This window comes from Pristiophorus japonicus, chromosome 6 (assembly GCF_044704955.1).
Source record: "Pristiophorus japonicus isolate sPriJap1 chromosome 6, sPriJap1.hap1, whole genome shotgun sequence".
NCBI classification, from domain to species: Eukaryota; Metazoa; Chordata; class Chondrichthyes; family Pristiophoridae; genus Pristiophorus; species Pristiophorus japonicus.
Genome location: NC_091982.1, coordinates 81,119,734 through 81,147,184, shown reverse-complemented (window position 1 = coordinate 81,147,184; position 27,451 = coordinate 81,119,734). Strand labels below are relative to the sequence as shown.

The 27,451-nt window shown below is 45.2% G+C and overlaps 1 protein-coding gene across 1 annotated transcript in view; it reads right to left on the bottom strand.

The window, feature by feature from the left end:
- The window catches only part of f8 (coagulation factor VIII, procoagulant component), a 105,157-nt gene that overhangs the window by 11,023 nt on the left and 66,683 nt on the right, over positions 1–27,451 (bottom strand). The window contains exons 17-22 of the mRNA XM_070882990.1: positions 25,768–25,950; positions 24,660–24,776; positions 15,669–15,740; positions 8,170–8,255; positions 5,380–5,535; positions 195–339 (exon numbers count right to left, since the gene is read on the bottom strand). Coding sequence (XP_070739091.1) covers positions 195–339; positions 5,380–5,535; positions 8,170–8,255; positions 15,669–15,740; positions 24,660–24,776; positions 25,768–25,950 — 759 coding nt within the window. The remainder of the gene's footprint in view (positions 1–194; positions 340–5,379; positions 5,536–8,169; positions 8,256–15,668; positions 15,741–24,659; positions 24,777–25,767; positions 25,951–27,451) is intronic.

The window sequence follows — 27,451 nt, the reverse complement described above, 5'->3', positions numbered from 1 at the left end:
TATAATGTGGTGAAAGGAGGCCTGTGAGTGCAGTGCACCAATGTGATCACCAGTTTTATCCCCCCTCCTTCCTTGGTCTTCACAGTTAGAAGTACGTAGCAACATGCCAGACATTTAATTTCTCCTTTTACTTTCAATTCTGACCATTCTGGGATAAGCTTGTAAAATCATTGGGATTATGTATCTAAACTTACTCTGCAGATCACAACCCAGCAGCTCCATTCGTAGCGCCAAGTGTCCTACGCTTGGCTTCGGGTATACTCTGACGTACCGGGCTATGATTGGTGGATTGAAATTGTTCCTCACCTGTCCTGTTCCATCAGTGTTTCCCACAAATATCTGGAATTAAAACATGGAAATGTGAAGCCTTGCAAGTAAAGATGCATATAGAGTTCTGTTAAGTATGGAAGAACTCTACAAGACTGAGTACTGTGAGCTAAAACTGATGTGACCTTCGTCGCTTTAACTCCAGAGTGCCTAAGCAGCATGGCAGACAACCTTTTAAACTCCCTTGCACGAGGTGTGCAGGTGACCCTTGGGCCTCCAACAGTTGCGCCCTCTGGTGGCAAGTCTTATACAGTTACAAGTTTACATACATAACATCACTCCCCCCCCCCCCCCAAAAGTCTTTGATACAAATTATTTACAAGTTGAGACGATCCGGGGCCCTACACTCCCTGGTTGATCGTCTGAGTTCAAACTCTGGCATGGGTGAGTTGGTCGGACTATTGCTGCACTGCGGCGCGGCTGGTCTAACAGGACTGTTGGGAATGGTGGGTTCATCCTCTTGAGTGACAGCGAGGTCGATTGCTGGTTGGGTGTGTGTTGGTGGATCGATGATGGTGATGTTCTCTTCAGGTTGTTCCTGATTGTCGGTGAACCGCAGTTTGGTCTGATCCAAATGCTTTCTGCACGTTTGTCCATTCAGTAGTTTGACTATAAACACTCTATTCTCCTCCTTGGCTAAGACAGTGCCAGCGACCCATTTAGGACCATGACCGTAATTCAAGACAAACACAGGGTCATTAACATCAATATCACGCGATACAGCCGCGCGGTCATGGTACATGTTTTGCCGGTGACGCCGGGTTTCCACATGATCATTTAGATCCGGGTGGACTAGGGAGAGCCTGGTTTTGAGTGCTCTCTTCATTAACAATTTTGCAGGGGGAACCCCAGTGAGTGAGTGGGGTCACGTCCGGTAGCTGAGCAGAACCCGAGATAAGCGGGTCTGCAAGGAGCCTTCCGTCATGCGTTTTAAGCTCTGCTTGATAGTTTGGACTGCCCGTTCCATTTGACCGTTGGATGCGGGTTTAAATGGGACAGACCTGACATGCTTGATGCCATTGCGGGTCATAAACTCGTTGAATTCCGAGCTGGTGAAACACGGTCCATTGTCACTGACAGGGACGTCGGGCAAGCCATGGGTGGCGAACATAGCCCGGAGGCTTTCAATGGTGGCAGTGGATGTACTGGATGACATGATTACACATTCAATCCATTTAGAGTAAGCATCCACTACAAGGGCCATGACCATAGACTCAATGGAGCCTCCCTTGGTGCATTGCTCAATTGTGAGCACGTGTTGCACTGGTGTACGCATGACTTTAAGTCCGAGTCAATGCTGGGCCTCCAAACATGCGACCTGGCTATAGCCTTCATCATGACTATGCCTGGGTGAGTATTGTGTAGGTCGCGTATAAATGTTTCCCTGCCTTTTTTTGGCAAAACCACGCGATTACCCCATAAGAGCCAATCCGACAGGATGGTTATTTCATCTTTGCGTCGGTGAAACGGCTTAATTTTATCTTGCATTTCCTTGCGAACAGCTGACCAGCTCCCATTGAGGACGCAACTTTTTACAAGTGATAGCGCAGCATCCTGGCTGGTCCAGGTCATGATCTGGTGAGCAGTGACGAGTGACCACTCGCCCTCAAAAGCATCCATGACCAAAAGCAAGTCTGCGGGTTGCGCGAATTCCACCCCGGTAGTGGGCAATGGTAGCCGACTGAGGACATCAGCACAGTTCTCCGTGCCTGATCTGTGGCGGATAACATAGTTATAGGCAGATAATGTTAGTGCCCATCTTTGGATACGGGACGAAGCATTGGTCTTTATTCTTTGCTTTCCAAAAACAGTGAAATGAGCGGTTTGTGGTCGATTTCAAGCTCAAACTGGTCCAAATAGGCATTGGTGCATTTTCTTAACCCCATATACACATGCTAACGCCTCTTTCTCAACCATACTGTAGGCTCTTTCAGCCTTAGACAGACATCTAGATGCGTATGCAACCGGTTGAAGTTTGCCCGATACATTGGTTTGCTGTAACACACAACCGACCCCGTACGAAGATGCATCATAAGCTAGCACTAATCATTTACACGGGTCATAAGTACAAGTAACTTATTAGAACAAAATAGGTTTCTGGCCTTCTCAAAGACTGTCTCTTGAGATTTACCCCAAACCCAGTCGTCACCCTTACGTAGCAACATGTGCAACCGTTCCAGCAAAGTGCTTAACCTGGGTAGAAAGTTAACAAAATAGTTGAGGAGTCCCAGGAACGAATGCAGCTCCGTCACATTCTTTGGTCTGGGTTCATTCTTGATGGCCTCCGTCTTTGAGGCCGTGGGTCTGATGCCATCTGTTGCAATCTTTCTCCCCAAAAATTTGACCTCTGGCACCAAAAAAACACACTTGGAGCGTTTCAGCCTGAGTCCCATTCTGTCTATTCGACCCTTCCACGTTGTGCAAGTGTTTGGTGGTGTTGCGACCAGTGATCACCATGGTGCATATAACCGATTTTAAGCAGACTCTCCATGCTCCTCTGTAAGATGACAGCAGCCGAGCGAATCCAAAAAGGGCACCTGTGGTATATAAACAGTCCTTTGTGCGTGTTGATGCATGTCAATTTTTTCAAAGTTTCAGCCAGCTCCTGTTTCATGTAGGCGGAGGTTAGGTCCAACTTGGTGAACGACTTTCCCCCTGCTAACGTTGCGAACAGGTCATCCGCCTTGGGTAGCAGTTACTGGTCTTGTAACGAGACTTGGTTGATCGTTGCCTTGTAGTCTCCGCAGATTCTGACCATGCCATCGCTTTTCAACACCGGAACAATCGGACTGGCCCACTTATTGAACTTGACTGGCGATATGATTCCCTCTCGTTGAAGTCTGTCCAGTTCGATCTCGACTTTCTCCCTTATCATAAATGGAACCGCTCGAGCCTTGTGATGAACGGGCCTTGCATCGGAGACTAGATGGATCTGCACCTTGGCGCCTGTGAAGTTGCCAATGCCTGGTTCAAATAGCGACGGAAACTTGCTCAGCACTTGGGCGCACGAGGCATCATCTACTGAAGATAATGCTTTGATGTCCTCCCAGTTCCATCGAATCTTTCCCAGCCAGCTTCTGCCGAATAGTGCTGGGCCATCGCCTGGTACATTCCACAGTGATAAATCATGCACAGCTCCTTTGTATGCTACCTTAATTGCCGCATTGCCAATGACTGGTATGAGCTCTTTGGTGTAGGTGCGCAGCTTTGTCTGAATCGGCCTCAGTTTGGGCCTTTGTGCCTTGTTGCCCCACAGTTTCTCAAAAGCCTTCTGGCTCATTCTTGACTGACTTGCCCCTGTGTCCACCTCCATTGATACTGAAATACTGTTCAATTTGACTTTCAGCATGATAGGAGAGCTCTTAGTGGTGAAGGTGTGTACCCCATACACTTCTTCCTCAGGTTGAGTTGCTTTTCTTGTTTGTTCTGCGTGATCTGCGCTGGATCGACCATCCTCTGCCGACTCTGCCACATGGTGAGTCGCAGCACCCTTGCACATTCGCTGGAGATGACCCATTGTTTCACAGCCTTTGCACACGTAGTGCTTGAATCGATATTGATGGGCTCGATGATTACTCCAGCAGTGCCAACATGGTGCTAATGGATTTGCATTCACGCCCGATGGTGGACTCTGAGTCATCCTAGGTCTTGCAGCTGCAGACGTGTTGACCCTGACAGTGACGTTATTTTATGCACAGCACTTGCCAATGAGCTTCGATGCTGGGAAGATATCTGTCTGGTATTATCGTTTGTGGATATGAATGCCTGGGCTATCGTGATGGCCTTGCTCATGTCTCGGGATTCAGCGGACAGCAGCTTGTGAAGAATGACCTTGTGGCCGATGCCAAGCACAAAAAAGTCCTGCAGCATTTCCCCCAAAAATCCAGCAAATTCGCATGTTCTTGCAAGGTGTCTCAGGTCGGTGACATAACTTGCCACGTCCTGACCCTCTGAGCGGTGGTGCATGTAGAAGCGATACCTGGTCATTAAGACGCTCTCCTTTGGCTTGAGGTGGTTCCGAACCAGCACCATTTTTAATCTTAATAAACAGGTCTGTTTAATCACTAACAAGAACTTGTTATGTATGTAAACATTGTAACTGTGTAAGACTTGCCACCAGAGGGTGCAACTGTTGGAGGTCCAAGGGACCTGCACACCTCGTGTAAGGGAATATAAAAGGTTGTCCGCCATGCTGCTTAGGCACTCTGGAGTTGTATTAAAGAGACTGAGGTCACATCAGTTTTAGCTCACAGTACTCAGTCTTGTGGAGTTCTTCCATAACTTAACAATTGGCGACGAGTAACAGATTACGAACTTTCACGCGGTCATGACTGCCGTTGGTATTTTAGAGAGATTTGTAGAGGGTGATGATTGGGAAGCCTTCGTTTAGCGTCTCGACCAGTACTTCATGGCAACTCTGCATATATCTTCTCCACTGGTTTCTCCGGTGCTAGCAGATTCTTGATGAGGCCGTATATTGTGGACCCACACACGGTGAGGAGAATCGCCCTGTGCTTGATCGCTTTATCGTCTCCATCCAGATCATTGGCCATGTAGTACTGGTCAAGACGCTCAACGAAGGCTTCCCAATCATCACCCTCTACAAATCTTTCTAAAATACCATGGGCAGTCATGACCGCGTGAAAGTTTGTAATCTGTTACTCGTCGCCAATTGTTAAGTATGGAAGAACTCCACAAGACTGAGTACTGTGACCTAAAACTGATGTGACCTTAGTCTCTTTAATACAGCATGGCAGACAACCTTTTATACTCCCTTGCACGAGGTGTGCAGGTGACCCTTGAACCTCCAACAGTTGCGCCCTCTGGTGGCAAGTCTTACACAGTTACAATGTTTACATACATAACAAGTTCTTGTTAGTGATTAAGCAGACCTGTTTATTAAGATTAAAAATGGTGTTAGATGATGTCCACATGGTATTGCACTATAATTACTTGGGAAAGATGAAATTCTGACCCAATCTGAGACACTCGTGAGCATGACACCACGCACCAATTCATTCTTTTTTTTTGTAATGGAAAAAAGTTACTTACTTTTATGTCTAAAGTGGTATTGCTTTTGTAATTTTTCCAGGCATAGGTGTCCAGGCTGTAAGAAATATAGAAGTGATCCACATAGAAGTGCCTAAAATAGTAGCGAACACCCTGTGTAATTATTCCATGAACTAACATCGGTGTCTTTAAATCAACCTGGAAGCACATCACCAAGCCAACTGTTAGGATTCAATACACAAATTGAAAAGCTACATTTTGTCGAAGTGTTTGAAAGCCTGAGGTACTACTTTTTGCATAAAGCGGCAGTAAGCATTTATTATACATTGCAAATGGAAGGGAAGCAAGTGTGGGCATAGACAACGTGTTCAAACATATCTCAAAATGTCTATGTTTTTAAAAAATTGGACCTTTCCTTCTTTCGAAAGAATGTGCCTTAGATCACTTGATAAAACACAGAAACAACGAATGTTCTTCTAGAGCTAGTCAGTTCCATAATTCAAATCGTGAAAGTTGGGCTTGCGCTTTTAAATATTCATCGGATATTTCAGTGAACAGTACCAAAGTTATTATAAGACTAGTGACACAAAACTGGCTCTTGGACTTTGTGCTTGAGTTTTTTCTTCTAATTTACTTTATTTTAATTGTTATATTAATGGAAGTAATAATTTTTCTACTTGAAGCTTATTGTAAAAACATTTATTTGAAAAATAGAGCTTTTGAAGTTGTTGTGTTTGGTCTGACCAGCTCATATCCAAACATCGCCCCCCCCAACCCCCTCCCAAAAAAAGATTCTGCCTATGCCGTTGGATGCAAACTGCTGTAATGCTCCTGTGCTGGGAGAATATATTGCTCACATGTGTTTTTACGTTTTCAAGAGTGCCATCCTCATCCACCATGTCTTCATTGACATGGATTGATGGGGAGTGGGGGGGGGGGAGGGCGGCGGGGGTTGGGGGGAGCATTTTCAGCACAGTATCCTCACTTGGACAATATTAGAATCTTCATTTCCCAACATGTACCTACTATAGATTGCATGTTGGCCCTTTCAGAAGAGCTTCTTACTGTCTTGTCTCGAGTGAATGACATTGTCAGTAAATCTGTAAAATTACTAACGTCAACTTTATAGAAAATGGATGAAACTCACTGCAGTAAAGATTCAAAAATATGGAACTCGTTCCTCCCTCAGTCCCTTCTTCCTCCTTCAATCTACGATTTTTCAAAATTTGTGCTTCGCAATGTTAATCATTTCTAATGGATTTATGTTGCCTTCTTTCCTTTACAACTTTGGTGGTGTCCTGCACTAGGGCATTGGCCTTTCAGTAGGTCTCTCAAGTTTAAAAAAAAGGAAAAATATGTTTCCAAATACTTTTTTGAAATTAAGATAGTTCCCTTTAATTCAGGTGTAGCCCCTATTTGTATTAGCAATCTTCTATTATGAGGCTATCTGCCCTTGATAGCCAATTGCTAGGGTCAGGTTCATCATATGTGTTTAAACATAGCTGACAGTGAAATAAGAACATAAGAACAGAAGAAATAGGAGCAGGAGCAGGCCCTACGGCCTCTCTGCTCCGCCATTCAATATGATCATGGCTGATCACTGACCTCAATTCCACTTTCCTGCCGATCTCCATATCCCTTGATTCCCCTAGACTCCAAAAATTTATCTATCTCAGCCTTGAATATATTCAGAGACTCAGCATCTGCAGCCCTCTGGGGCAGAGCATTCCAAAGATTTACAACCCTCTGAGTGAAGAAATTCCTCTGTCTTAAATGGCCTACCCCTTATCCTGAGATTGTGCCCCCTAGTTCTAGACACTCCAGCCAGGGGAGACAACCTCTCAGCATCTACCCTGTCAATCCCCTCCAGAATCTTGTATGTTTCAATGAGATCACTTCTCATTCTTCTAAACTTCAGAAAGTATAGGCCCATTCTACACAATCTCTCATAATAAAACAGCCCTCTCATCCAGGAATCAATCTAGTGAATTGTCCTCATTATTGGTTCCCCACCATTTTAGGTATGCTTTTTGCATCTTCTACTGTGACAGATACAAAATATTTGTTTAACGTTTAACATTTCTGCCATTTCCTTATTCCCCATAATAATTTCTCCTGCCTCAGTCTCTAAGGGACCACTGTTTACTTTTGCTACACTCTTCATTTTTACATACTTGTAGAAGCTCTTGCAATCTGTTTTTATATTTCTTGCTAGTTTTCTCTCATAGTCTAATTTTTCAATTTTTATCAATTTTTTGGTCATCCATTGCTGGTTTCTGAAACTCTCCCAATCCTCAGGCTTACTACTATTCTTCACAACATTATAAGCTTCTTCTTTCAATCTAATGCTATCCTTAATTTCTTTAGTTAGCCACAGATGGATCACTTTTCCTGTGAAGTTTTTGTTTCTCAATGGAATGTATTTTTGTTGAGAATTATGAAATAGTTCTTTAAATGCTAGCCACTGCTTATCTATTACCAAAGCTTTTAATCCATTTTCCCAATCTACCTTAGCCAACTCGCCCTTCATACCTATGTAATTGGCTTAATTTAAGTTTAAGACCCTCGTTTCGGATTTAGGCAAGTCAATCTCAAATGTATTGTGAAATTCTATCGTATTGTGATCACTCTGCCCCAGAGGATCCTTTACTATGAGATTGCTAATTAACCTTGTCTCATTACACAATACAATATCCAAAATAGCCTGTTTCCTGATTGGTTCCATGACGTATTATTCTAGGAAACTGTCCTGAATACATTCCATTAAATCATCCTCCAGACTACCTTTACCAATTTGATTTGTCGATTATAGTCTCCCGTTGGGAATTATACCTGAATCCATGGTCGTCTTCCTTTGCCCCGCCATGCGTTGGTGTATCCAGAGTTGTGTAACCGTGCCAATTGAGGTGTCCAGCTCCCTACAAAATCCAGTAAGAGTCAACCTCAGGTACTAGTGACTGCCTTATTGTCATACTCAACTTGCCAGTTGGATAAAGATCATGAAATGGGGTTAGATAACAAGCTGCCGCTTAAACCAGGTAGAATTGACACAGAATTCAAGTATGTAAATTAAAATGTAAACAAAAATCAGGAAATATCAAATGCCATCATCCCCCCACACCCCACCACCAACTTCCATACAATTACAGGAACAAGGACCCCACTGTGAGTCCTGTATAAATATGGGAATGAATATCCATCCATGAATTCTCTGTAGAATTATAAACGTAATCACATTTTTAGTGCAATCAAATTATTTCTAAGTATATTTGTTATGAGGTGCAGTTCCATCTTCATATTTGTGAATAGACATAATATTTGTTTATTTGAGTCTGTTATACAGACACTACCTATAAGCACCCAAAAGTAACTTTGTCTCCTTCAGATTTTATTCTTTTCTGTCTTCCTCTCCTGAAGGTAGTGACACTGAGAGAGACTTCCATGAGACTGGTGATCCTCTGGTACCTTGTCCAAGTGTCTGTTCTTCACATCTGAACCTAGATGATGAGTGCTAGTGGGCAAGATAACTTGGAAGTGTAGTTAACAGTGAGGACGATAGTAATAGACTTCAAGAGGACATAGACAAACTGGTGGAATCAGCAGACACATGGCAGATGAAACTCAACACAGAAAAATGTGAGGTAATACATTTTGGTAGGAAGAATGAGGAGAGACATTATATGCTAGATGGTACAATTTTAAAGAGGGTGCAGGATCAGAGAGATCTGGGGGTGCTTGTGCACAAATCTTTGAAGGTGGCAGGACAGGTTAACAAAACAGTTAATAAAGCACATGGGATCCTGGGCTTTCTAAATAGAAACATGTAGAGTACAAAGCCAGGAAGTTATGCAAAATCGGTAAAAAAACACTAGTTCAGTCCCAGTTGTGGTATTGTGTCCAATTCTGGGCACCACATTTCTGAAGAGATTGACTAGAATGGTTCCAAAGATGAAGGATTACAGTTACGTGGATAGACTGGAGAAGCTGGGGCTGTTCTTCTCAGAGCAGAGTTTAAGAGGAGATTTGATAGAGGTTTTTAAATCATGAAGGGTTTAGATCAGGGGTGGGCAATGATTCGGGCTGGAGAGCTACTTAACAAGTTGTTGTGAGCTGTTGAGGACTGCACTCCAATGTTCCCATTAAGCTGCGTGGTCGCATAGTCATGTAGTGGCCTAGAGATTCCCCGCAGGCCGCTCAGCCACTTTTAAATTAACTGCTGTCTAATTAGTACAGTAATGAGCTAAATTAAATTGCTCACCAATTGCCTAACGAGAAGAGAGTGTTAAGTTAGTGAATAAATCTGTTAACTAATTTACTAATTATCTGTTAGTATTAATAATAATACATTTGAGATAATTAAAATGTGAACTAATAAACACAAATCAGTTTTGCATTAATTAGTTAGGCGGTAGTTAATAATGGGTTAACGGGTATCATCCATCAGTCACTCCATTACTGAGGGTTGGGCCTGGGCTGCACCAGCACCCCCACCACTGCTGCACTCACTGCTCCCCACCGGCTGCCGTCAGTAAAAGGCCCTCCCCGGGGGGGCAATGGCCCAATGTATCCCACAGAAGCCTGAAGTCTTTCTGTAAATGGGTACAAACTTATGCCTTTTCTAAAACTGTCCAATGCATGGCGCACTCTTAGTGACAGTGATAATATCACACCAACCAGTCAAAATGGCACTCATCTTGGTTGACCGCTGAAACAATGGGGTAGAAATTCCGATGTCCCAGGCTCGTATGAAGTCTCTACGGACCCGGGAAGGCATCGGAAAAGCCGTTTTTTTAGCGCGCATTGTGCATGCGCTGAAAACCAGCTTTTCCGATCTGTCAAGTTGGCAGATCGTAGATATCTTGGGAGCGAGGATGACATATCGGGAGCGAGGACATTTCTTGGGCAAGATTTCGGGATTTACGCATATCTTGCCCAACAAATGTCCTCAAAAATCTTGCACCTGAAAAAACAGGCGCAAAGCCTACTTTTACAGGCGCAAGTGTTTTAATAATACAAAAACATGATAAAATGAAATTATAAACACATAGTTTATTGTTAAAAACCCTCCCCACTATGGTAAGTTTATTTTTAACAATAATTTTAAAAACCTTTTTAAAAATCGGGAAAATATCTTATTTTTATAAGACATAATAACTTTAGTTTCAATTAATTTTAAATATGTATGGTCTGTATTTTATTTTTTATTATTTTGTGTGTTTGGTTTTGTTCCTATTAATAGCCCTGAGAACTCGTAGATATGCGCATCTCAGTGCTATTAATGGGAACCTGTGAAATACTTACCTGATTGGCTGAGCAGTCACACGTGACTGCATCTTCTGCGTGGGACGGGAGCGCACTTCACTGCGTGGGAAGAGAAGGCCTCCCCATCGGAATCCAGGGCGTCTCCTAGACCACCAGGTACTTTGGTAAAAAATCTCCAGTAAGGAGGCAATTGCCCGTGGGAAGACCCCCAGAGGAACTTCTGGGCCATTGTTTTGATTCAAGTTTGAGTGCAGTGGGATTGATGATCTCAGCCGCCTCTGTCCACCGCAGCCTCCCGTCACCGTATCCTCATCTCCTGTCTCAAAGGCCCGTTGCTATGTTGACTCCCCTATGTTGTCTCATTGTCACTGCCTCGGAGACAATGACCTGCCTGCTCACATCATGTAGGACGGGGTCAGGTACGGCGGACATTTGTAGCTTGAAGCCAAGCCCTTTGGTTTAGTAAATAAAGAACAACTGTTTCCAATGGTTGAAAGGTCGATAACTAGAGGGCACAGATTTAAGGTGATTGGCAAAAGGTGACACGAGGAAAAACTTTTTTACGCAACAAGTGGTTAGGATTTGGTATGCACCTCCTGATAGAGTGTAGGATACAGATTCAATGGTAGCCTTCAAATAGGAATTGGATAAATACTTGAAGGAGGAAAAAGGCAGGGACATGGGGAAAGAGCGGGGGAGTAGAACTATCTGGATTGCACTTTGAAAGAGCCGGCGCAGACTCGATGGGCCGAATGTCCTCCTTCTGTACTTTACTATTTTATGGTTCTATGATATTACCACAAGAGGTGTCACAGCCAAGCCTGATCTGTCCACATATGCTATTTGTGAAGAGAGATTAATTCAAGCCCTGGCTGCTTTTTCCTCATGCTACTGCTGCCTAACGAACTGCTAGGAATTGAGTCTGGATCAACCTGCTTTGCGGATTTCAATATAGGCAAATGTGAGGTCACCTACTTTGGCCCTAAAATGGGTAGAACAGGGTACTTTCTAAATGGTGAAAAACTAAAAACAGTGGAAGTCTGAAGAGACTTGGGAGTCCAGGTGCATAGAATATTAAAATGTCATGAACAGGACAGAAAATAATTTAAAAGGCTAACGGAATGCTAGCCTTTATATCGAGAGGACTAGAACGCAAGGGCGTAGAAGTTATGCTGCAGCTATACAAAACCCTGGCTAGACCACACCGAGACTACTGTGAGCAATTCTGGGCACCATATCTTTAGGAAGAATATATTGGCTTTGGAGAGAGAGAGAACGTAGTTACGAAGAGAGATTACACAAATTAGGGTTGTATTTCGTAGAATTTAGAAGGTTAAGGGGTGATTTGATTGAAGTTTTCAAGATATTAAGGGGAACAAATCGGGTAGATAGAGAGAAACTATTTTCGTGGGTTTGGGGATTCTAGGACTAGGGGGCATAGTCTAAAGATTAGAACCAGACCTTTCAGGGATGAAATTAGGAAACATTTCTACCCCTGGTAGAAGTTTGGGACTCTCTTCCGCAAGCAGCAATTGATACAAGATTAATTGTTAATTTGAAATCGGAGATTGATAGCTTTTTGTTAACTAAAGGTATTGAGGGATATGGGCCAAAGGCAGGTTTAAGGAGTTAGGTCGCAGATCAGCCATGATCTCATTGATTGGCAGAACAGATTCGAGGAGCTCAATGGCCTACGCCTGTGCCTATGTTCCTATGTGTGGAGAGACACTACACTGCATTTACTACACTACAGTGCACGTACCCACTGAAACATTAGGGGAGGTACCCCAAGAAAATCTTCAGTATCTGGCCTTTAATAAGTTGTTGATTGGTTAGCCAGAGTCCAGATTATTTTTATAAATGCACAGCTATCCACTAAACACAAATCACAAGACTCATGCAACTCCTCTTGTCTCCCCGAATATGCAGATTCTGGAATAATAGTTATAGGAAAATGAGTAGGGTAGATCTTACGTTCCAGCAGGTTTCCAGTGGGAAACTGTGAGAATCAGTTTTCCTACCCGCTGGTAGCAGCATGAGGCTAAGGTGATTTTAACCCCCGGGCCTCATCACCATGTTGCTGGTACACCTTATGGGCCCTAAAACGGCGCATCCCGGACCTGGACGCCCGTTTTTCGTGCCACAAAGTGTGCCTAAAAAAAACGTACCTATTCTCCGGCTCCCTGCAGGTCCTCTGGAACTGGGCGTGGCGCAGCACGAGCTGTGGGGGGCGGAGCCAGGTCCCTGCACTGAAAACAGTGCCGGGACCTCTGCACATGCGCGCTACAGTGGGTGTGCATGTGCAGCAGCTCCAGGTGCCCAAAACTGTGGGAGGGGCCCGAAGCACGCAGCCCCTAGCCCTGGCCGAATGGGCTCACTGGGGCTGCGTGGATAAGGCTCCTCCCACCCGACCGGACCCGACCCGACTTCCGCGCCGCCCCCACCCCCGGACCTCCGCGACTCTCCCTCCCCCCCCAACCTCCGCGACTCTCCCACCCCCCCCCGACCTCCGCGACTCTCCCACCCCGATCTCCGCGACTCTACCCCCCCCCCCCCGCCGACCTCTGCGACTCTTCCCCTCCCCCCCCACGACCGTGACTCTTCCCCCCCCCCGCCCCCGGACCTCCGCGACCCCCCCCCCCCCGAGACCCGACACCACCTACCTGTAAATCCAGCCCGAAGTCTTGGGCCCGGCTGTTCAGCCTCCTTCTCTCCCTCCCACTCCCCCTCCTCTCTCCTTCCCTCCTTCTCTCCCTCCTCTCTCCTTCCCTCCCTCCTCTCTCCTTCCCTCCCTCCATCCTCTCTTCCTTCTCCCCCTCTCCCCCCTTCTCCTCCCCCCTTCTCCTCACCCCTCCTCTCCTCCTCTCGCCCCTACCCCCCTCCTCCTCCCCCCTCCTCCCTCCTCCCCCTCCCCCACTCCCACCCCCACCCCTCTCCTTCCCCCCTCCTCCTCCTCCCCCACCCCTCTCCTCCCCTCCTCCTCCCCACCCCCTCCTCCCTCCCTCCTCCTCCTCCTCCCCCCCACCCCCCTTCTCCCCCAACCCCCTACCCCCTTCTCCCCCTCCCCCCACCCCCTTCTCCCCCCTGCCCCCCCTTCCCCCCCACCCCTCTTCTCCCCCTCCCCTTGCTGTCAGAAACACAGACACTGACAGACAGAGAATGAGAGACACACACACACACAGACAGAGAGATAGAGACACTGACAGAGACACACTGGGGGGGCCGTCCCAGCACGCTGTTGGAAGACTCCCGGTGCTGCAGTCGGTAAGTAGAAAATGTTTTATTTATTGATTTTTAAATTTTTAAAAATGTTTTCTTAATTATTTTTAATGATTTATTGGTTGATTTATTGATATATTTATCATTTATTATTGATGATGGCTCTTTATTTGTAAAACTGAAGTGTTTAATGTTTGTAAACTTCCCTTTAAACCGCGCCCCCCCCCATTCCCTACGCCTGATTTGTAACCTACACCTGATTTTCTAAAGTGTAGACAAGGTTTTTTCGAAAGTACAAAAATCTTCACTTACTCCATTCTAAGTTAGTTTGGAGTAAGTTTTCACTGCCGAAACTTTGAAAACAGGCGTAAGTGGCCGGACACGCCCTCTTTTGAAAAAAAAATTCTGTTCCAAAGTGAAACTGTTCTAACTGACTAGAACTGGAGCAAACTAAATGCCGAGAATTCAAATTTCTAAGATACTCCATTCTAAACCAATTGCTCCAAAAAAATAGGAGCAACTCAGGCCGAAACTTGGCCCAATTATGTGGAATGGCTTGCCCACTCAGGTCGAGTGAAAATGCCGTCGAGTTTCGACTGATGTCAACTGATTCTGATCAGCATATTTAAGGAGGACCTTTGAGACGAATGATTTAAACGAGGGGATTAAATGTAGTATCTCCAAATTTGCAGATGACACTAAGTTGGGTGGCAGTGTGAGCTGCGAGGAGGATGCTATGAGGCTGCAGAGTGACTTGGATAGGTTAGGTGAGTGGGCAAATGCATGGCAGATGAAGTATAATATGGATAAATGTGAGGTTATCCACTTTGGTGGTAAAAACAGAGAGACAGACTATTATCTGAATGGTGACAGATTAGGAAAAGGGAGGTGCAACGAGACCCGGGTGTCATGGTACATCAGTCATTGAAGGTTGGCATGCAGGTACAGCAGGCGGTTAAGAAAGCAAATGGCATGTTGGCCTTCATAGCAAGGGGATTTGAGTACAGGGGCAGGGAGGTGTTACTACAGTTGTACAGGGCCTTGGTGAGCCCACACCTGGAGTATTGTGCACAGTTTTGGTTTCCTAACTTGAGGAAGGACATTCTTGCTATTGAGGGAGTGCAGCGAAGGTTCACCAGACTGATTCCCGGGATGGCGGGACTGACATATCAAGAAAGACTGGATCAACTGGGCTTGTATTCACTGGAGTTCAGAAGAATGAGAGGGGATCTCATAGAAACGTTTAAAATTCTGACGGGTTTAGACAGGTTAGATGCAGGAAGACTGTTCCCAATGTTGGCGAAGTCCAAAACCAGGGGTCACAGTCTAAGAATAAGGGGTAAGCCATTTAGGACCGAGATGAGGAGAAACTTCTTCACCCAGAGAGTGGTGAACCTGTGGAATTCTCTGCCACAGAAAGTTGTTGAGGCCAATTCACTAAATATATTCAAAAAGGAGTTCGATGTAGTCCCCTTAGGGGGATCAAGGGGTATGGCGAGAAAGCATGAATGGGGTACTGAAGTTGCATGTTCAGCCATGAACTCATTGAATGGCGGTGCAGGCTCGAAGGGCCGAATGGCCCACTCCTGCACCTATTTTCTATGATTCTATGTTTCTATGACTCCACTGGCTTCAGGTGAGTACCTTTGCTACTTGCTCAGAAGAGCAGGTTACAATCGGACAGATGGGATCCAGACAGCTTTCTAGCAGATAAGTAACCTGGGGCACTTTAACTGCCCGCCCAGTTTCTGCTGGGTGGTTAGGATTAAACACCACCCCCTTCCCCCACCCCAAGTGCTGAAGGACTTAAACTTGTCAACAATAGAAAATGTAAATAAAGTTTCACTGACCTATGTAGCCAGAAGCTGTGAGCTGTGAATCTGCTATTCTTCCGGTTGCTAGACCCAGGGGCACTCTGCAGTCTGAAATATGAAGAACATCATCACATTTATTGCAGTCTGAGCACGATCATTGCGGTGTTTTGGTGTCAAATTCATATCTAACTTGCCGTTGAGAAGCTCCGTTATGTTCAGAATCTGATTTAAATTCGTTTCTCTGGCTTGTGCCTGGAAATTGCCTCACCTGGGTAGGAAGGTTAAAGGCCGCTTCCTCCCCGGTTAGGGAGCTGACACAAATTTGGAACAAAAACGTTGTGTTGGTGCCTATTGGAAACTCATTATTTTTTGATGACAAGCAGTTGTTAGCCCACTAAAGCATTTATTTAAAAATTGACATTTTAGATTAAAACTTCAGTGCCTGCAACTCAGGCACTGTTCAAACCCTGCTCCAGTCAATCCCAATGAGTAGAGATCTCTGGCTCTGAATCTGGGTTGACATCCAGCAGGATACTCAGGATTCAGGAGGCACCTTCATATGGGTTGTGAGAGCTTATAAAATCCTTCCGCTGTATGGGAGTAACAACCACATCGGCTGGTATAACAATGGTTACGACCAGGAAGGAGCGTTCATGTTGCAGCCCATTAGACTGTTAATCAGCCTGCAAATTCACTGTTGTCCTTTGTTCCAGCCCAGTGTGAGTTTACGGTGTCAGTATATTACCACAGCTCAAAGGGGAAAGGAAGATTACTGTACAGTTCATCTTTACTGTAACCAAGTGTGCTTTAAAATGCATGAACTATATCAAAGTTGAGTTGGATTAACTAGTTTCTGAGCAATGAAGTGATTCAATTGAAAACTCAGAATTTCTATGTGTTTACTGCTGCTATTTTTCTAGTTTCTTTATTATCTCCAAGCCGCAACCGAGACTCCAGGATGGTATGTTGCCTCTCTGGTGCAAGAGTCAAGGATGTCTCGGAGCGGCTGCAGAGCATTCTGGAGAGGGAGGGTGAACAGCCAGTTGTTGTGGTACATGTAGTTACCAACAATATAAGTAAGAAGCGGGAAGAGGTCCTACAAGCTGAATTTAGGGAGCTAGGATTTAAATTAAAAAGTAGGACCTCAAAGGTAGTAATCTCTGGATTGCTACCAGTTCCACGTGTTAATCAGAGTAGAGGGAGCAGGATAGTTAGAATAAATACGTGGCTTGAGCAGTGGTGCAAGAGGGAGGGATTCAAATTCCGAGGTCATTGGAACCAGTTCTGGGGGAAGTGGGACCTGAACATAAGGGACAGTCTGCACTTGGGCAGGATTGGAACTGATGTCCTAGGGGTAACATTTGCTAATGCAGTTCAGGAGTGTTTAAACTAATATGGCAGGGGGATGGGAACCTATGCAGCGAGATAGAGCGAAGTAATATGGAGTCAGAAACAGATGGTAGAAAGGTAAAAAGCAATAGTGGAAGGCCGAGTAAACAAAGTCAAGAAACAAAAAGGGCCACACTACATCATAATTCTAAAAGGACAAAGGATGTTAAAAAAACAAGCCTGAAGGCTTTGTGTCTTAATGCAAGGAGTATCCGTAATAAGGTGGATGAATTAACTGTGCAAATAGATGTTAACAGATATGATGTGATTGGGATTACAGAGACGTGGCTCCAGGATGATCAGGGCTGGGAACTCAACATCCATGGATATTCAACATTCAGGAAGGATAGAATAAAAGGAAAAGGAGGTGGGGTAGCATTGCTGGTTAAAGAGGAGATTAATGCAATATTTAGGAAGGACATTAGCTTGGATGATGTGGAATCTATATGGGTAGAGCTGCAGAACACCAAAGGGCAAAAAACATTAGTGGGAGTTGTGTACAGACCTCCAAACAGTAGTAGTGATGTTGGGGAGGGCATCAAACAGGAAATTAGGGGTGCATGCAATAAAGGTGCAGCAGTTATCATGGGTGACTTTAATATGCATATAGATTGGGCTAACCAAACTGGAAGCAATACGGTGGAGGAGGATTTCCTGGAGTGCATAAGGGATGGTTTTCTAGACCAATATGTCGAGGAACCAACTAGGGGAGAGGCCATCTTAGACTGGGTATTGTGTAATGAGAGAGGATTAATTAGCAATCTTGTTGTGCGAGGCCCCTTGGGAAAGAGTGACCATAATATGGTGGCATTCTACATTAGGATGGAGAATGAAACAGTTAATTCAAAGACCATGGTCCAGAACTTAAAGAAGGGTAACTTTGAAGGTATGAGGCATGAATTGGCTAGGATAGATTGGCGAATGATACTTAAGGGATTGACTGTGGATGGGCAATGGCAGACATTTAGAGACCGCATGGATGAACTACAACAATTGTACATCCCTGTCTGGCGTAAAAATAAAAAAGGGAAGGTGGCTCAACCGTGGCTATCAAGGGAAATCAGGGATAGTATTAAAGTGGCATACATATTTGCCAGAAATAGCAGCGAACCCGGGGACTGGGAGAAATTTAGAACTCAGCAGAGGAGGACAAAGGGTTTGATTAGGGCAGGGAAAATAGAGTACGAGAGGAAGCTTGCAGGGAACATTAAGACGGACTGCAAAAGTTTCTATAGATATGTAAAGAGAAAAAGGTTAGTAAAGACAAACGTAGGTCCCCTGCAGTCAGAATCAGGGGAAGTCATAACGGGGAACAAAGAAATGGCAGACTAATTGAATAAGTACTTTGGTTCGGTATTCACTAAGGAGGACACAAACAACCTTCCGGATATAAAAGGGGTCAGAGGGTCTAGTAAGAAGGAGGAACTGAGGGAAATCTTTATTAGTCGGGAAATTGTGTTGGGGAAATTGATGGGATTGAAGGCCGATAAATCCCCAGGGCCTGATGGACTGCATCCCAGAGTATTTAAGGAGGTGGCCTTGGAAATAGCGGATGCATTGATAGTCATTTTCCAACATTCCATAGACTCTGGATCAGTTCCTATGGAGTGGAGGGTAGCCAATGTAACCCCACTTTTTAAAAAAGGAGGGAATGAGAAAACAGGGAATTATAGACCGGTCAGCCTGACATCAGTAGTGGGCAAAATTATGGAATCAATTATTAAGGATGTCATAGCAGTGCATTTGGAAAGAGGTGACATGATAGGTCCAATTCAGCATGGACTTGTGAAAGGGAAATCATGCTTGACAAATCTTCTGGAATTTTTTGAGGATGTTTCCAGTAGAGTGGACAAGGGAGAACCAGTTGATGTGATGTATTTGGACTTTCAGAAGGCTTTCGACAAGGTCCCACACAAGAGATTAATGTGCAAAGTTAAAGCACATGGGATTGGGGGTAGTGTGCTGACGTGGATTGAGAACTGGTTGGCAGACAGGAAGCAAAGAATAGGAGTAAATGGGTACTTTTCAGAATGGCAGGCAGTGACTAGTGGGGTACCGCAAGGTTCTGTGCTGGGACCCCAGCTGTTTACATTGTACATTAATGATTTAGATGAGGGGATTAAATGTAGTATCTCCAAATTTGCGGATGACACTAAGTTGGGTGGCAGTGTGAGCTGCGAGGAGGATGCTATGAGGCTGCAGAGTGACTTGGATAGGATAGGTGAGTGGGCAAATGCATGGCAGATGAAGTATAATGTGGATAAATGTGAGGTTATCCACTTTGGTGGTAAAAACAGAGAGACAGACTATTATCTGAATGGTGACAGATTAGGAAAAGGGGAGGTGCAACGAGACATGGGTGTCATGGTACATCAGTCATTGAAGGTTGGCATGCAGGTACAGCAGGCGGTTAAGAAAGCAAATGGCATGTTGGCCTTCATAGCGAGGGGATTTGAGTACAGCGGCAGGGAGGTGTTACTACAGTTGTACAGGGCCTTGGTGAAGCCACACCTGGAGTATTGTGTACAGTTTTGGTCTCCTAACTTGAGGAAGGACATTCTTGCTATTGAGGGAGTGCAGCGAAGGTTCACCAGACTGATTCCCGGGATGGCGGGACTGATATATCAAGAAAGACTGGGTCAACTTGTCTTGTATTCACCGGAGTTCAGAAGAATGAGAGGGGATCTCATAGAAACGTTTATATTTCTGATGAGTTTAGACAGGTTAGATGCAGGAAGAATGTTCCCAATGTTGGCGAAGTCCAGAACCAGGGGTCACAGTCTAAGGATAAGGGGTAAGCCATTTAGGACCGAGATGAGGAGAAACTTCTTCACCCAGAGAGTGGTGAATCTGTGGAATTCTCTACCACAGAAAGTTGTTGAAGCCAATTCACTAAATATATTCAAAAAGGAGTTAGATGTAGTCCTTACTACTAGGGTGATGAAGGGGTATGGCGAGAAAGCAGGAATGGGGTACTGAAGTTGCATGTTCAGCCATGAACTCATTGAATGGCGGTGCAGGCTCGAAGGGCCGAATGGCCTACTCCTGCACCTATTTTCTATGTTTCAATATTTTCATTGGAGGTATAGATATTCTACACATGCCAACGCTGAGGCCTTCTGGAATCCTGGGCCCTTCTGAATTCTCCTGAGCCGGACAAGTATCAGGGAGCTGGCCAGTGCTCTGTGCCTTTAACTATTTGAACTCCATCAGTACTTCTACGTACACTTGGGATCCCTATGCCTTAGTTTTGACAGCCTGCACCTATCCTCTCTGAACCAATGCGTTTTACAGTAGAGAAGGAGGTAATTTGGCTTTTTATGTCTGAGTTGGGTCTTTGTGTTATATATGCAGACTATGGATGTACTCTCTGTGTAGTCACTGTGTGATTACATAAGATGGAGACTTGTTTACCTGATGTAATATCAATAAGGTTTACACTGTGTATATACATGCTGGCACTACTAGAGGGTGCAACTGATGGAGACCGGGGTTTCTTGCCCTAGTGGCAGGGCCCAGTATAAAAGGCTGCACACCATGCTTGTGCTTCACTCTGGAGTTTGGAATAAAGGACCAAGATCACTACAGTTTGAGTACAACACATTGCCTCGTGCAGTCATTCATAAGAACATTACAGACATAACAGCTGGCGATGAGAATAAGGACTTTCACGCGATCATGGCTACCTTTGGCACACTAAAAGACTTCGCAGCGGGTGATGATTGGGATGCCTTCACGGAAAGGCTCGAGCAATATTTCGTGGCAAACAATCTGGCAGGGGAGATGGACACATTGGCGGAGAAGCGCAAGGCTGTACTGCTGACCAGTTGTGGGCCTGAGGTCTACCGTCTCGTCAGGGAGTTGCTGGCACCCACGAAGGCCAAGGATAAGACATATGATGAGCTGACTGAAGTAACTCGCAACCAACTAAAACCAAAAGAGAGCATCCTCATGGCCAGGTACCGATTTGACACTCACCGCAGACCTGAGGGCCAGGAGATTGCAAAATATGCTGCCAACCTCAGGAGACTTGTGGCACCGTGTGATTTTGGCACGTCCTTCAATGAAGCATTGCGAGACATCTTCGTTATGGGAATCAGCCACGAGGGCCTCCTTCACAGCTATTATCTGCTGACACCGCAGTCAACTTGCAGAAGGCCATCAGCATCAGTCAGGCATTCATGATCTCGACCTGCAGCACCAAGCAAATTATTCAGCCCGTGGACTCAAACCCGGCAAGTACTGTACACAGAATGGTGCCTTTCACAGGCAAGACTGTAGAACATGGCTCTGCCCAGGGCAGAGAGCACAGACCCCAGGGTTCCAGAACTCAGAGTCCGCTGAGGGGTTGCGGAGGAAACCATAGGGCTCACCAGTGTCGGTTTGCTGAGTACATATGCAAAGCCTGCAACACGAAGGGCCACCTCCAGCATATGTGTAAAAGAAATATGACTCACCATCTAGCAGAGGAGTCGGTAGATGACTTTGAATCCAGCGGGGAGTATGATGATTTGGCCAGAGAGGCAGCTCAGCCCCAAGAAGAAGTGAATGGAGTGTATACCTGCACCACTGATTGTCCTCCAGTGAAGATGGAAGTCGAGATAAATGGCATTCCAGTCTTCATGGAAGTGGACACGGGAGCGAGCCAGTCAGTAATGAACCAGGATGCCTTTGAGAGGCTATGGAACAAAAAACGACCCGAGCTGGTTCCACTACAGGAAAAGTTGCGCACCTACACCAAGGAGCTGACCCCAGTCCTTGGTAGTGCGGATGTAAGTGCAATCCATAATGGCGTGGTGCACAAGTTACCTCTGTGGATTGTTGCAGGTAATGGTCCAACGCTACTTGGAAGAAGGTGGATGGGGAAGATCCAGTGGAAATGGGAAGACCTCTTCACTCCAGCAATTGATCTCCCCTGTGCTTAAAGGCAGAGCAAAACCTCACCTTCGCTTGGGCCAGGCACCAGAGAACAGACCAGCGCAGCACCTGAGGCACAGACTATCCATCATGACTGCATGGCAATGATCCGACCGGAACGACCTAAAAGTACCTTCCCGGCTCCAGTGGCAGGACTCCTGGGGAGGAAGATCGAATTCACAGGCACTCTTCCAGCTTTTGTGGCAGAATCATGGGAGAGAAGGATCAAGGCAGTTGACTTCGAGGACAGAGGCAAGATGGCGTCCCTGCTACAGCGAGGTGCAGCGTGGCTGAAAGAAAGATGGCCGCGGCCATAGCACGAGTGGCAACGCTGAGGGACCAACACGTGGTGTCTAACAAAGGATTTGATTGGGGTAAAGCCAGCAGGGTTCTCTTAAAGGAAACCTGCAACCAACTGAACTTAAAGAGACATTGTATGCATGACAATCAATGTAACGAACCGATTAAGATTGTGAACAAAACGTTGTTGCGAATTGTCCGTACTATTCCTAAAGTAAAGAACAAAATGTTGTTGTGAGATGTCGGGAATAGAGTGTCCCCAAAAGTAGCAAGCAAGCGACTTCAGGAGGGTAAAGACGCTGATCCTGATGCCCTGCCCCAGGTGTCCCCACACGTTATAGGCCAGCGACCTCAGGAGGGTGAAGGCACTGATCCTGATACCCTGCCCTAGGTCTATCCAATGCTGCAGGCACCCGATGGCACTATTCGCCACGGACCTGGAAATGAAAACGGCGCCAATACGCGTAGTCGGCCGCCGTTGCCCACCACCCGGGTGGAGACGGCACAGCCCCCAGACCCAGTCACTACCTCGGCCATGTCTGGGAGCAAAAGGTCAGAACCAACGAGTTCCCCAAACGGGACCTGAAACAGCCAGGATTCCCAACACCGTTAGAGAGCAGGCAGAAGACTCTGCCCTCAAGGGAGGACAGAGAGGCCACACACATCTGTGGCTCCGCCCACCACTAGGCAACGACAAAGGCCCTGAGTCCTGGCTAGGTGACCGAACCAAGCCCACCCTGCTAACAGGGGGCGCAGCGCTGCCATCAGACGACTAGGACCCCATCCGGTTGCTCTGGAACTAGCGTCCACACATACCTGTACTTTACCTCAGTACTGACCATGACTGAACCATGAATGCAATCTACCCAATCCTGGCACACGACCATAAAATGTAACGAATGTAAGTCACAGAACCAAGGTGTCATGATACAAACTGTAAAAAATTGTTTTTCTTTCTTTCTTTGTACGTGCACTGTGTCTGATCCTGTATGTTAATGTAACGGGCCAGCTGCATGATCTCGCTGTGGGTGGTGGGAGGGTGGAAATGGATGTATGTAGCCATGGACACACACATGGATCACACCCAGAACCCACTGGAACCTCCACTGCATCATCAAACCATCCAATCTGGTAACCACTACCCAACATTGTGGGAAAAGGACTTGGGGAATTAACAGGGAGAGAGCCAAGCCAAAGCACAGCCAAGGTGCAAAGGCTATTGGCACTCAAGTCTGGGGAGAGCTAAGCCAGAGCACATAGTGCAAAGGTAATTGGCACAAAGGACTTGGGGGAGAGTGATGTTGTATATGCAGACTATGGATGTATTCTCTGTGTAGTCACTGTGTGGTTGCAATAAGATGGAGACTGATGTACTTACAATAAGGTTTACACTGTGTATATACATGCTGGCACCACTAGAGGGTGCAACTGGTGGAGACTGGGGTTTCCTGCCCTGGTGGCAGGGCCCAGTATAAAATGCTGCACACCATGCTTGTGCCTCACTCTGGAGTTTGAAATAAAGGACCAAGATCACTATAGTTTGAGTACAACATATTGCCTCGTGGAGTTATTCGTAAGTACATTACAGACATAACACTTTGCTAGAGCATTCCCAAACTAATCCGACTGCTCTAGTCTCTCCACATAGCTCTGTATTATCCTCTGCTTCAAAGGTTATCTACTTTTTCCTTACAAGATACAATTGTCTCTGTCTCAACTACTCCCTATGGCAGAGTAATCCATGTTCTAACAAATCTATGTAAAGACATTTCTCCTATCCTTTCTTATCACTTAGTGATTAATGACCCTTCCCCGGCCAGTGGAAATAGTCTTTCCCTAGTCACTCTGGTAAAACACTTCATAATTTAAAAAAAAGGTCAAATTTCCTCTTAGCCTTCTTTTCTCCAGTGGAAATACACCCAGGATCTAAAATCTGGACTAAAATCAGGTAAACAAGTCTCTATCTTATGCAACCACACAGTGACTACACAGAGAGTACAACCATAGTCTGCATATACAACATCACTCTCCCCCAAGCCCTTTGTGCCAATTACCTTTGCAAGATTTGGTGGCCTGTATTGGGCTAACACGAATTCTATAGGTGTAGATTTCTCAGTAGCATGATTCTTACACATGGTGATTGGTTTACGTGCATGCTAGATGTCCGGCTGACCAAGAAAAAAAAAGCTCAAATTATCCCTCAGCTTTCCTCTCTCCTACAATCTTCAGTCTATTAAGACCTAAGCTCGGCATCACCTAATTTACTGCATTTCTGAGTCAGGCCTCTTCTTCTTGATTTCTCAATCAAAATCCTGTCCCTGTTCAGATATTATTCAGGTCTATTTTCGATAATGTAGCATTATCTACTTTATCTTCACCTATTGCACATATCCATGACTGACACAGGAGAATGATACCCACTGGAGTTGTAGACTAGGAAGATGGCACGCATCCCTGCCTGTTGGTATTCAGCAGTCTCACAATCCACAAGCCAGTAGCCCACTTTGGCCGGGTACATTTCGATGGTTCCAAATGAGCCTGTGACAATAAGCACATTAAAGGCATTCACATCATTAATAAATATGGAAGCAGATTGCTTCAAAAAAATACATTAAAGCTACTGGATAATAATAAGATAATGTTTTTTTTCTTCCCTTCAGCACATTCCTCCTCTGTTCTGTTCTCCTGTAGACATTTATTCCTCCCTGGGGTATGGGCACCAGTTTATTGGACAAGGGCTCCAGTACCTTGTCCAAATGGTCATTGTTTATGGGTGAGTGCCAGTAGGTTATTCAATCATAAGGGGCAATGCAGCAAAGCTTGACCCTGTTCTTCAATGTCCACATATGCGCACCTTCATCCAGGAGTCACTGAAAAGTGATCAGGAGCAGGACCCCTGGCCAATTTATTTCCCTCTCTAAACCCCAGCCCACGGGCACTGAAAGGTTAGTTGTAGCACACCTTTTCAACACCGTAGTTGAAATCAGCTAACTAAGCCTGACTTGGCACCAAACACATGACCTTCCTTGTCACTGTTACTGATTATGCAAGCCTGCTGAATCATTGGCAGATCATTGTCTTTTTAAGACACAAAAAAACTGAATGTTCAATGTCACAGGTTTGGGAAGGCAGATAGAACATATGGATAGGAAACAGTGCAAGTCTCATCATTGTCCTGCCGAAATATTATATTATTCAATATTATACAATGGGGTCTGAACGTATTGAGAGGTGCCAGCTGGTCTATGTTAAGACAGATAGAAGTAAACCGTTTGCTATTTAATCCTATATTTTACAGCAAAATCATTGATGGACAGACATTAGAGGGACAAAGCATTCAGGGATCTCACACATAATGCTGCAGTTCAGACAGTTAAGAAAAGGTACCTAATGTGTGGTATATCCGTGTATACTCTAGTGAGTGGCATGGGATATATCAGCGTGTACTACAATAAAGGGTGCAGGGTGTATTGGAGATTGCTGTGTTATGAGGAGTTGAAGTTTAGAAATTATATTTTAAAATACCCACCAGGAAATAGCGTGTAAACTCCCATCCTGTGCTCTTTGGATCTTCTCATTATAAAAGGTTGACCATGAAAATGCACACTGTAGATATCAGCAGATCCAACCATGTTTGTGAGATACCAGCGGACTAACCGGTTTTGCGCCATTACCAGCCCAGGCAGGGTTTCTGCCACATGCCCATTGATTGCTGCAAGAAAAATCAGAGAGAAGAGTTAAAGGAATGTTACTGGATGTCTCTAACGTGCACACTAGACCTCAATTGTTCAACAAGCTGGACTTTCAACAACAACATTACTACTCTGCCTTTTGCCAGTAGAAAGCTTGCTTGCTGTAGATGAATTGGACTATCTGAGTTTCTTCTCTTCGGGTGGAATGTATGTTCCCAGTTTGTTTACTTGAAAATCAGGGACACGAGCCTTAAAAATTAGATTTAAGGTCAAAATCAGAGATATTATTTTATTATCCGGCAGACTTTCCAAGTTCAGGAGTGGGTTCCCTAATTTGCATCCTACTGACAAGTGCCTACAAAAAAATATTTACCAGCACTTACCAGCCCTCTTTATTAAGGGGCTGAAGTCCTTTGTAATAATTTTAAAAATCTTTGGCGAGTCCAGGACACAACCCTCCTCTAGCCCCAATTCTGCCATTTGGTGGCATGGTTCATCTGGTCTCACCATATTCCTCTGATGGCTGGAGACACACCCCTCTCATTCTGCTGGTCTTGATTAGGGTAGGTGGTGCTTCTGCACCCACAAGGCCCTGGGGCCCGGCCTACATTCTGGTCCTTCAGTTCACTCCCACTGGAGTTGTGGTAGAACTGTGCCAGAATGTGCAATCATTTTTGGCCCCATCGTTTCCATCAATCCAAGTTAGGAGAGCTTTGGCTTTGCATATACTTAATTTTGTTTTTTGCCTCACATTTCTTAATCAGGGATTAACACTTTGTTATTGTCTAACTTTAAATCTTAAATTACAATTGGCTGTTAAAACCCTGTGATTTAGAAGTATGAATAAAACAAATTAAGAATATACGGCAAACCTGCTTTTAATTTAATCCTTTAATTCCCCCAAAAAATATGATTACAATAGTTCTTTTAAGCATGGAAATCAAGAAAGAATTGAATCAGGACAGTTGGGACCTTTGGGGAAGTGCTGTGCTGTGGTGAGGAGCTCCACATTGAGGCCAAGCCAAGAATAGACAGGACTTATCGTAGCCATGGCAGCTAGATTTCAATGATGGGCACATCACAAAATGTAGTGTGCAAGGGCTCAAATTTCGGCCTGAGTTGCTCCTATTTTTTTGGAACAACTAGTTTAGAATGGAGCATCTTAGAAATTGCAATTCTCGGCATTTAGTTTGCTCCAGTTCTAGTCAGTTAGAATAGTTCCATTTTAGAACAGATTTTTTTTTTCAAAAGGGGGTGTGTCCAACCACTTACACCTGTTTTGCAAGTTTAGGCAGCGAAAACTTACTCCAAACTAACTTAGAATGGAGAAAGTGTAGATTTTTGTACGCTCAGAAAAACCTTGCCTACACTTATAAATCAGGTGCAGGGAACGAGAGATGGGGGGGTGGGGGGGAGGGGGATTTACAAACGAGAACCAGGGAGTGGGAGTGACTCGCAACCGCTCTGGGTCAGGGAAGGCAAACTGACCCCACTGACACCAACCACTACGTATTAAATGTT